Source organism: Fukomys damarensis, unplaced genomic scaffold (assembly GCF_012274545.1).
Source record: "Fukomys damarensis isolate Sample0158 unplaced genomic scaffold, DMR_v1.0_HiC HiC_scaffold_37, whole genome shotgun sequence".
Classification (NCBI taxonomy): domain Eukaryota; kingdom Metazoa; phylum Chordata; class Mammalia; order Rodentia; family Bathyergidae; genus Fukomys; species Fukomys damarensis.
In genome coordinates this window covers 64,382,403-64,394,392 of record NW_022900949.1, presented here as the reverse complement: position 1 = coordinate 64,394,392, position 11,990 = coordinate 64,382,403, and the positions used below count along the sequence as shown (strand labels likewise).

Here is an 11,990-nt window from a genome sequence, read left to right as displayed (position 1 = left end):
AATATTATTTAATTTTTAGGGCCGGGGATTTAGCTCAGTGGTTCAGTGGCCTGCCTTGCAAGCTCAAGGACCCGAGTTCAATCCCCGGTACCAAAAACAAAACAAAACAAAAAAAATTTTTAAGTGCAAGAAAATGAGAAGATTTAGATTATTTAGGGTAAAATTGTTAAAGAAAGTATAAGAATTCCTCTCTTAGCTGAGGAAACATTGTTTTAAAAATATAGAACATTGTGCACTTTGACTTCCAGTTTTCATTATATTATTCAATTAATAGCAAATATTTACTGATTGTTTTTGAGTCCTAATGGCCAAACTATATGCCAAATCATTTTTTCTAATAATGTTTTATATATTTGTTTTACTACTTAAGTCTTAGATAATGATATCAGAACGATAATACTAGTTTTACTTAACCAGTGGGGGGAAATTTCTCAAATTATCCTGCTCGTATTTATACGGGTGACCTGTAATCATATTTTTAATCAATGAATTTATTCTTCCTGGCAAAATATTTCTGGAATTACTTTTTTTACAGAGATGAGGTACAAATAGACTCAGATTTCTATTAAATAATGTAGAAAAAAAAAACCTCTCCTTCTTTCTAGTAAATCAATAGTGTAGAAATCAAGAACAACTTAATTACCAGACAAAGTTTGGGAGAACAGTCTCTGATCAATATCACACTCTAATTTGAATAAAATGAAAAAGACACTTTATGATTCTTAGCAGGCTAGAATCTAGGTGTGAAAGAGAAAAGATTCATGTGAATTCTTTTGTTTAAAAACACTAACATAGCATTTTTTCACATTTAAAGGGATATTTGGCTCATTGAATGTATTCTGATATATTTTTCCTTGCTAGGTTCTGGAAGGACTAGTTCTATAGTAAGATAGGCAGACAGGCTCTCTAGTTATAGCTGAAAGGGCAACCCTTGTCGCTGCTAGTTTTGTACATGTTTGTTTTTAAATAACAAGGAAAACTTCTCTTGAAGACTTGTAAAATATTGTGGGATTGAAGTAGAAACAAATAGAATGTACAAGTTAACTAAATTTAACTCAGAAGCATGAGTTGTCAGAGTCTAGTCTGGATTTAAGCATATTTCTTAAGATTAAATTACAATGAGTCATTCATAGGAAAATGGATGCATATTGAGGATATGAAAGTGAAATAAATAAGTCACACATGTAAATGCTGAATAGTTTCTCTGGTGTGAAAAACTATAACTGTAAATAAGACCCTAATGGTATAATTGACAATGTGAAATAGAAAGAAAAGGGCTAAAGGTTTAGGGAAATTGGGAAGAGTAGGGGAAAGGTAATAAGGGAAAAGAAAAAAATATGAGAAAATGAAAAAATGGAAATAAAGTTTTTGTAAATAGGGAAGGGAGGAGGGGGTGAAAAGGATGGCAGGAGTATGGGGAAAAATGAGAACCAAGATCTTTTATGTAAAGGTACAAGATCCCAATGATGAATGTAACTCTACTGTATACCTAAAATGTACCAATAAACTCAATGAGGAAAAAAAATAAATAAAATAAAATGCCTTACCCTTTGAAAGAGGGTAACTCTTTTAAATTTGTTGATTCTAAAATGCATACATTTTGAATAAAATATGAAATTATTTTAAAATTTTAAGTCTTTCAAAAGTCACCTTGAAATGATATTAACTCAGAAAAGCTAAATTACTCTTAGCCTTGATTAAATGAAATAAGCGCATTTTTAAATGTCTATCATATTTAGTTTCACTTTTTTTTTTTGGTACCAGGGATCAAACTTGAGACCTTGAGCTTTTGAGGCAGAATCACTGAGCTAAATCCCCAGCCCCTTTAGTTTCACTTCTAGTTCACAAGAACAACTTTTACTTTACCTGACGAGAGGTTCTTTCTGATTTACTCCTGCACCATTCCCAATCTGAAAGGTCTGGTTTCTGATTCTCTTCATGAGATAGCCTTCTTTCTGGACCTTCATAAAAGGTGGTTTCTTCATAAGTAGTACTGCTTCTTGCTTTGTCTGAAAATGCACACTTTTCTTTGTCAGAATCTTCTTTAGCCTCTGTAACATCAGTATTTGTGCATTTGTTAATGCCTTTTAGTGTGGAGCTGTCCACAGTGGGTATGGTGCTGATTTCTACTTTTATGGCATTGAAGATATCACAGTTGTCTTTCTGGGAATCTTTCGTAGTTTCACACTCATAATTCATCAGGTTGTGATAGGATATGGAATTTTCATCATCATCATAGTAATCTTCATGTGCTATTTTATAAATTCCGTAACTTTGTTGGAATGATAGATTGAATTCAAAGCCTTTCCTATTGGCTAAGTGAAAGCAATAACATAATTGCATGATTAGTAAGGCAGATATAAACAACAATAACATATACATAGTGAATATAAATAGGAGGTACATTCAAATTAAGCATTATGAGTTAAAAACCATCTTAAATTACTTCTTGTCAATTATATAGAAGTACCATTCCTCACAAAATCAAATCATCACTCTGTCTGGACCGAATTTTTCTCAGTTGCACAATGAAGGGCTTGAAATACATACAACCAGCAGGACTTTTTCAGTCTTTATTTTTTAATTTTTTAAAATTTTGTTGAGACAGGATCCTGCTATGCAATTGAGGCTGACCTTAAATTCACTATGGAGCCCATGCTGGCCTTGAAGTCACAGCAATCCTCCTGCCTCAGTTTCCACAGTGCTGGAATTATAGCCATGTACCACCACAACTAAACTACCAGTTAGAAAGTTCAAATATATTCAGTTTTAGATTTTTTTATTCCACCATTTCTATACCTGTCTTGGGATATTGTTTATGAATTTTACTTTGCTAACAATTAATTAGTAAGTAGCCTGAATATTAGAATGGCACCAACAGATATTACACTTTCAATTATACTTCTTCTGATGCTTACATGTTTATAAACCCATACATTAAATATTATAATATGTTGCTATACAATTTTAAACTTTTCCAAAATAAAATGAGCATTTCATACAAATGAATTTGGAATAAATTTATAAAACACGAATGAGTATATCTTTTTAAACTGGAACATTTTAGAAAGGTGATTAATTACAAGGTGATGTTAGCAGGAAACTTGTTATGTTAAATATGCTGGTGTTCTAGGTATACTACAATTGGTGAATATGTTGCAAAATCTTAGAATAACAAATAAGAATATGGTAGAAAATGACATAATTTTTTGTGTGAACGCCATTCAATATCAATGTTTATGTATTAAGAATGAAGTTAGAGCAAGGTGAAAAATTAAATGCATTTTAATGTTTTAGTTTTTATCTTTTAAAACCTAGCTTTTTTTCAAAGATATTTTTTGTTTGGATAGTTATGTATTTTATAGTCAGACATTAACTATCTTTGGTAAAAATATATTATGAAAAGCTGTAAAGTTTCTATGGGAATAATACACAAAATTTAATTCACTTTACAACACATCCTAGTTATTCATATGCTGACTCTATTAAGGCTGAAATGTTCCTGGAACTGAAGATTTACAAACCAATTTGGTTGACTGAAAAATATAATTTATCAGTGTAATGCATTGTTGTTTGAGGCAGAATACAAGAAAAATTTCTATTCAAAGAAAGTGGAAAAGAAGGAACAGATGATGATATTTTATACACTGTCTTATTTATATTTGTAGTTGTATTTCCTAGTTATATAGTCTGGTAAAATTAAATTAGAATTTTTAACCTAGTTTGAGAATGTGAAAAGTGAAGAAACTAGAAGGATGGTTTTATTATGGATGGGTTCCCTTTCCTCCAAAAAAGATGTACATTGACAGATTGGCAATTCAAGACCATTAAGAAAATAAAACTGTCATGGATTTTTTATTTTATGATTAATAGTTGATAAAGCTGAAGTCTGTGACTATATATTTTATTACTTGTATATTATAACTCTGAAATATAAGAAGTATAAATGAGTCACATTTTTAAAAAAGTGCACAGAATATTAGTGGAGAATATACCTTCATGTTACAAGGCCCAAGAGGCAGTCAGAGAGAGGCTACAAAAACAGAGTAGGATTGTGACAAAGTATATGATGTGATAAATATTCTAAGGCTAAGTTATGCAAATGTCATTTAACACACCAATAATCCTATTTGATTAAAAAGTTTATTGGTCCTATTCATAACTGAGAAAATTTCTGGGGATTTAGCTCAGTGGTTCCACCACCTGCCTCACAAGTACAAGGTCCTGAGTTCAATGCCTGGTACAAAAAACCCCCCCCCAAAAAAACAAACACACACACACACACACACACACACACACACACACACACACACACACACACACACACACACACACACACACACATTTGAGAAAACTGAAGCTGATAAACTGGGATCACCTATCTGGTAAAACGATTTGAAATTTAAGCTAATACTAGAATTTGAGTAATTAGCCTTTCTATGAAATTGCTTTACTGGTAATGAAACTCAGGAAAGAAATTTGTTATAGAAGCAGAATGACCCTGACATATTATTTTTAGGTCAGAAATACATCAATTATAAAATATAAGCAAGAGAAACTTTTATTAAATTACTTTCTGAAATACTAAAAGGTAAATTCTGATCAAAGTAGCTAATGGATATGATAGGTTCTAATAATATCACGGAACTGAAAAATTTTGACTACTATTTTGATTGTATCTGTTTATGCATTAACCCTACAAAAATATGTTAAAAATAACAGTTTAAAAGTAACTGCAGCTCATGTAAAGGTACAAGATCCCAGTAATGAATGTAACTGAACTGTATACCTAGAATGTACCAATAAACTCAATAAAAAGAAAAAAAAAAGTAACTGAAGTAAATGTAATCAGTGCGAAGAGTGATCATCTTTAAGTTCCTTGAGACACAGACATTAAAAAACTGTTTTGCAAGTACTAGGGATTGAACCCACAACCTTACGAATGCTAAGGAAGTGCTCTCTCACTGAGCTCCATCACCAGTCCTTTAAAAAAATTTAGGTTGGAGGCAGGATCTCATTAAGTTACTCAGGATGTCCTCAAACATTCAATCCCCTTGCCTAGCCTTCCAGTACCTGAGACTATAGGCATGAACTGCCATTCTAGAGGACTCTGTTTATTAAAATTCTTATTAACAAAATGCAGAAAAACTCAAATGTCAATAGGGGCCAATTAAGTAACACTAACAAGTAACAAAGGCAAATACTAGTACGTTACTAGCCTTTAATATCTCTCCTGTCTCTAAAGCAGTTTCCTTGACTCGAGCCAATTGTGGTGGGGATGAGGACAGAGCCTGTTTTGTCAGCTATTCTGAGTTTTTTAAAGAGAAAACAGATGTATAGATTTTTGATAGAAAATATTCTGATCTTCAAATTTTGGCCCATAAGTAAGATTTGTTAAAAGTAACTATTAACACTTGTTTAAAAACCACATGTTAAGCTAAATTCATGTATGTTTAGAAAAACAAGAGATTCAGCTCAAAGGTCATGAGCTGCGAATTTTTGTTCCTTATTGAACATGCAGCTCAGTGTCAGATACATAGTGACCATTCCTGGAATAAGTATTTACACAATGAATGAGTGACTGAAAGAAAAAAGCAACATGCAGGAATTGTGTTTGTCATGATAGGGAGAATCACTTAGTGATAGTAGAGGAAATTATTTATACAGAAAAAATATATAAAATCTGAATTATTTATAGGAAGAAGACCTTGAAGGAATTGGAGTTTCTGAGTTTTACTTTTATGCTCATGAAGCAAACAACCCATAACTTAATTGAATTTAAAACTTCTGTAGAGATCTTTCATTTACTAATCACTTGCAAGAAACTTAAAGTCTAGTACCCTTTGAAATCTATACGACACTTCTGAAAAATAATGTTGTATTTGTTATGCAAAACAAGAGCTTCACTATTCCCAGCCTTAGATAAAACATGAATTAACTCTAGTCTTTTTTTTTTTTGGCACAGAGGATCGAACTCAGGTCTTTGCTCTTGGGAGGCAGGCGGCAGAACCCCTGAGTTAAACCTCTGGCCCACTAGTCTTTTGTGTTTAATCATGTCTTGGAAATTACAATTTTAGACATAGTTGCATCATACTATAAAAGTGAGTATTTTCACAGTGATGTCACTTAGCAGATACTGTGATTTTTCGAATAGAGAAAAGCTAAAAATTTGATTTTCCTGTGATATGTTTGAGTGTTAGCTCTTGGTTTAATTACAAAAAGAAAATAGCTTCTCAGGTAAACAAATGAGTTTGAAAGCCTTATCCATCCCATATATCTACTGTCTGAGACTTCTGTGTTAAAAATCACTTAAGTGGGAAGAGAACCAAAATATGGAGGGAGAGGAGAGGAGAAGAGGGGAAGTGAAAGTAAAAAGAATTGAGACATATTATGTGTCTATACCAACCGCCCGTAATGAGTGTAATAATTATGTACTGCAAATGTACTCCAATAAAAATGTAAAAAAAAATTTAAAACACCTGCTATGAGATACTGCTAATGCATATTATTGTTAGAAACATAAGAGATGCTTATCGCTGTAAGTTACTTTTTGGCACTGACATTCAATTTCTGGCTGCGTGTCCCTCACTCTCACTCACTGAAACTGAAATATAGAAATATATGTATTTATTCCTCAAGTTGAACCTATGGCAGATATAACCAACAATAGATATTTTCCCTTCCTTGCTTCTGGAGTTCACTGGTAAGAGTAAAAGAGAGGGGTACATTGGTTTGTTGAGGAGAAAAAGTTTAATCATACAACCCCTGAAGAATGAAAACTGTGGGGCTGATCAAACGTTACCTGACAGGGTACCTGTAGGACCTCAGAATTCTGTTGTGCCGTCCTAGCAACAGGGCATTTATGGGGCTCATCATACAGTAAAACTGCCATTTTACTCTTAGAATTTCCCTGTGGCATACTTGGATTGCAACGGGGACTAGAGACATTTAAACTATAAGCATCTTAAACTAGTATCACTCACAGTGTTGTATTTTTAAGGAGCTACATCTTTTAAAACAAACGTCCATATTTCAAGTCTTCTTCTGGAATTTTAAAGCAAATAAAAATAAAAGCAGTGCAGAATAATGATAATTTGATTGTATATATATATATTGTTTGTACCAGGGATAGAACTCAGGTCCTTGTGTTTTGAGGCAGGTGGTGGCACCACTGACCTAAATCCCCATCCCTTAAAAGGTACTTTTTAATTTCAAGGATATGAGTGACAGTTTGGTTAGCTTGATTGTACGCTCTTCTGTCTTGTTCAGTGCAGATGACACACGATTTACTAGGAATGCTAGATCATCGCTTTGCTTTGTTTTATGTTCTGATATGGGCATGCCTCAGTTTCTGAAAATGCCTGTCCTGAAACACTCAGCTAATACTTGTCATTTTTGCCAGCACAGAAACTATTATCTTCTCAGTAATCTTGAAAGTTTTAAGACAAGGATAATTCATTAGTTTAGTAGCAAAATATTAGCATTTATTAGACTGCTGGAGAAAGCTTGTAAATAATATCTTATTGCTACATGATTTTTATAAGTGCTTTTATTATTAATTTTTTCTGAGTTATTCCTCTGAATATTTATCAGAGAACACCATTATTATAAGTTCTACCATTACTCTAAAGACAAATGAATTAAGCATCTATTTACAATAGAATTTTATGACATTCTTAAAAATAAATGTGTATTAAATTGAAAAGTCCCTAGATATTTTAAGTTTTAAACGTTATCAATACATGAAAAAGACCAGTCTGTGACTAATATCTATAAAAATAGTCCTGTTGTGGAATTGGCAGTGGAACATACTTGGAAACCCTCCAGTTTTTACAACCTTAAAATAGTCTGAGATGAATTGTTTTAATTTAACCTTTCTTTCTGTTAAAGTCTAATATATTTGCTTATTCTGAGCAAAGGACAATCAGTGAGACAATTAATTCAACATACACTAATGCATCCTTATATTTATTAGATGGTAGAACGTCCTGTCTTTTGTCTGGAATAACAACATAGTACCCTTTTCCAATATGCTCCTGACTCCTCAGCTTTTTCTGTGGAATGTGGAAACAAGTACATAGTAGTTTTGTAATTAGGCCCGTTTCACAGTGCCACTTTTGGTGAATTCCTCAGTATATATTGTGCAGTACAGATGGATATATCTCTCATGATTAAATTCATATGTGCATATACAAGACTACACCTTCTATCCTTTGAAATTGAGGGGTTTTGAGAAAAATTATTTAGGGACTATTTGTAGTTGCTCTGATTACTCTGAAAACTTTCCAGAATCCTCAAAGAAAACAAGCAGTAAAATAATGAAACTGCTTTTTTCATTGTTCCATTGGGTAATAATGAGTTATAACGGTATGTTTTTAATTCCTTTCAGAATGTTGAGAATCTCTTTTTAGCAGCAGGCTTGCATCAAGATCAGTTTCCACAGACTTGGAGGGGGCATTTATTTTTCACTCTGGTCTAACAGCTATGTTAGATAGAATATACTATGACCTCTGTGTGCATCATGTTGCACCGAATGACTTCGTGTCTTTCCTACCTGAAACAGTCACCAGTACGCAAATACCTCTTGGAGTGATTCAAAGCCCCACTCTTTTAAAGCCCACTCCCACACCGCTCTAAGGACCGTTTTGCGTCATTCATCCTTCACCGGTATTCACCATTTGGATTTGCCTTTGTACTCGTCCTCCTCTACCCAGGCCGCTTTCCCCGGAGACCCCTCTCTGTCTTTGACGGCGCGTGCATGGCTCACAATCACCACACTTACTTTTTTTCCCCCCAGATGCCACTGGGTAAGCGTCCTGCCTGCAGTTGATGATGCAGCCACAGGGCAAGTGAGTCCAGCGTTTAGACAGGACGAACACCGGGGTCACGGTGGAGGCCAGCAGGGTTAGGAGAAAGCCGAGCGTCTCAAAGGGCAGGCACTGAACCCCAGCCACGTGCTTGACCACCATGTGGATCTGGAAAGGTGAGAGAACTTCAGAACTAGCCCACAGTCCCAGTCTCCGCTTTCCAAGCCTTGCCCGCAAGCGCACAGGCCCGTCCCCTTCTACCGTCCCCTTTTCCGACCGAGGGCCAGAGCTTCGCTCCTAAGGCTGGCGCTGCGGATTTTAGGGCCGGGCTCTCGGACCCGTGGGAGGCACCCACCTAGGCAGATCCCGGAGGCACCGGCGCCTTCTGCTCTCGAGTCCCGGGTCTGCACCCGCTGCTAATTAAAATCGCCACCGGGGAGGCGCGAAGTACAACTCCAAGTCGCTACCCAGGGAATCGGGCAGGGGCGCAGGGGACCGGTAGCTGGGTCTCCAAAGGGTCTGCGCCACCGCCGGACCCCCCATCCGCACCTAGGCGCGCCTGTCGCGGCCCCCTCGGAGCGGGCTCTGCTGCCCGCGTTGGGATCACACCTCTCCTCCTCTCCCTGCCGGGAGTGGGCGGCGTCCCCAGGAGACGGGAAAGGACGACAAAGCGCGAATGGAAAAACCTGCCTTTGACTTCCTCGCTCCTTTTCTGAATATTCCCAGATTTTGCCGCGAGAGACGAGAACACTCTTGGCCACGACAGAAAATTTAAGCGGCTCGCGACCGACAGAGCTCCTCTGACCCCCGATTGTGAAAGAGGTGCTCAGTGGCAAAGGCTCCCGGGCTGACTAGCCCAGCCCGGGGAGCTGCCTTCCTCCAAAGTGTGTCGCGGCCCCCGAGCGAGAGGAAGCGAGAAGCGGACCTAGAGGCGCGTCTCGGGCCGACGCCTTCTCCAACCGCGCTGCCTCCACACACTCGCACAGCCCGGCACACACACCCTCGCGTTAGGAGCAACTGCACTTTTACCATCAAGGGCTGCCAAAGAATGACTTTTGTCAGCGCCAGGATCAAGGCGAAGCGCTTCTGCGCTGTGCTTCTGGTGAAGCCCCTGGGGCCGTGCAGAGATCCCGGGTGTCCAGGCCTGCAGGCTCGGGTCCCGGCGGCGGCCGGAGGCTCGGGTCCAAACCCACGGCACACCCTCGCGTTAGGAGCAACTGCACTTTTACCATCAAGGGCTGCCAAAGAATGACTTTTGTCAGCGCCAGGATCAAGGCGAAGCGCTTCTGCGCTGTGCTTCTGGTGAAGCCCCTGGGGCCGTGCAGAGATCCCGGGTGTCCAGGCCTGCAGGCTCGGGTCCCGGCGGCGGCCGGAGGCTCGGGTCCAAACCCACGGCCCACGGCCACGGGAGTGGAGGCTCTGCGGGAAACCTCCTGGTAGTAGGCGTGGAGTCTTCGCGGCTCCTCGGAGCACAGCAACTGTTGAGTGAGCGGGACCGAGAGGCCAGCGAGGAGTCCGAAGGCCGAAGCGTACACGGCGAAGAGGAGCAGCACGTAGGAGCTGGAGCAGTCGGCCAGACAGCCCCAGGGCGTGCGCACGAAGGCGCCCCAGCCGCAAAGCGGGAGCGCGGAGAGCCCCAGGCTGGCCGCTGGCCGAGCGCACGAAGGCGCCCCAGCCGCAAAGCGGGAGCGCGGAGAGCCCCAGGCTGGCCGCCCACACCGTCAGCGCCGCTCCGAGAACCTGACCGGAGCTTTTGGACGCTGCCTGACGCCCCACAGCCGTGTGCATCGTGTAAAAGTTATAGGAGACTAGCAGAGTCGCCTTCAAGTTGCTCGAGAGGCCTTGGAATAAGTACAGTAAGGCAGAGGTTGTGCACAGAGACTGGAAGTAGCCAGGGACCTCCTTTGGCCACTGCAAAAACATGAAGATAGTCACAGACAGGACGCTCACGAGATCATCCACAGACCAGGAAGCCACAAGCATGGACACGACAGTTTTGTTCTGCATTTTCAGCAGGGAAAGTAGTGAAAAAATGCTGCCTGTCAGAGCTGCAAGAGTCATCAAACATGTCAAGCAAAAAAGATAGATATTCAGAGTTCCTGGCGAATTGGAGAGGTCCGTAGAATTTTGATTTTCTTTCCGCAGGCTAGAGCCATTTGTTAATAAGTTACTGAAAGACATGGTCCTTTACCAATATTTACTTTCCTTTCTTAGTGAGTCTGATGATTTTCTCAAAAGAAAGCATGGCTGCTGCAAACAGATGTCATCTCTCCTACCAAATTTCTCTCTAGATATTTCTCTGGTCAATCCTGCAGAAAACGTCAGGGATGTTTCCTTTAGACTCAGCCCATATTTAAAAATTGGGTTCCATTTCAGGCATCAATGAAAGTTTTCAACATTCCAATGAAAAACAAGCCAAAAACTCCCTTTCACCAAGGAGGCAAGATTTCAGGCAAGAAATTTCAGGCAAGAAAGAAAAAGCTCCTCTGGAAGATTAAAAAGCAATGGTGTCTGGATTCTTGGAGTAAAGCAGCTCACAGCTTGTTTTAATCAAACTCTATTCACTTCTAAGAGCAATAAAATGCATTTGTTTCCAGAGCTGCTAGATTCAAAGGCAGAGAGATTATCAGGTAGGTTTCAGCTGTTATGGCAGAGAGGAAAAAGGAGAGAGGGAGAGGGAAAGGGAGAGCGAGGAAGGGGGGGGAGAGAGAGAGAGAGAGGAGAGAGAGAGAGAGAGAGAGAGAGAGAGAGAGAGAGAGAGAGACAGTCAGAGGGAGCCTGAGAGCAAGGCTTCCATCCCAACCTTTGTGCTCTTCAGTCAGCCTGTGATCCTCAGAGCTGCAGGAAGGAGGAGTCAGCTCCAAGCAGAAGAGAAACGGAGAAAAGGGAGGGGAGTTGAGTGCATGAACAAAATGATGTATATCTCATCAGCCTGCCTCTTTCTAAGCAAGAAACTGTTCTCACTAAGCCTTTCCCTTTGGTTTTGACATACAAAGCGAGTCCAGATATTTGTTCAGGCTTGATGTGAGCTATGAATATCACCTCGGAGAAGTCCAAGTTATTCCCCAAACTGAAGGCTCCTTTTATTCTTACCTGAACTTCCATGCTTCATAATCCACTGAAGGAAAAATACCTTCAATGACATTTATAAGAATGAGATGTACCAGGTTTCTTTTCATAAAA

At 39.1% G+C, this 11,990-nt stretch overlaps 1 protein-coding gene across 2 annotated transcripts in view; it reads right to left on the bottom strand.

Annotated features, from left to right (window-relative positions):
* The window catches only part of Gpr149 (G protein-coupled receptor 149), a 71,750-nt gene extending 60,106 nt beyond the window's left edge, over positions 1–11,644 (bottom strand). The window contains exons 1-5 of one of the 2 annotated variants that reach the window (XM_010636895.2): positions 10,514–11,644; positions 10,126–10,455; positions 9,837–10,045; positions 8,783–8,975; positions 1,867–2,315 (exon numbers count right to left, since the gene is read on the bottom strand). In XM_010636895.2, the coding sequence (XP_010635197.1) occupies positions 1,867–2,315; positions 8,783–8,975; positions 9,837–10,045; positions 10,126–10,455; positions 10,514–10,988 (1,656 nt within the window). In that variant the 5' untranslated portion in view covers positions 10,989–11,644. Of the gene's footprint in view, positions 1–1,866; positions 2,316–8,782; positions 8,976–9,836; positions 10,094–10,125; positions 10,456–10,513 lie in introns of both variants that reach the window. The other variant, XM_033759564.1, reaches the window with a different exon arrangement.
* Between the last annotated feature and the right edge of the window lie 346 nt (positions 11,645–11,990).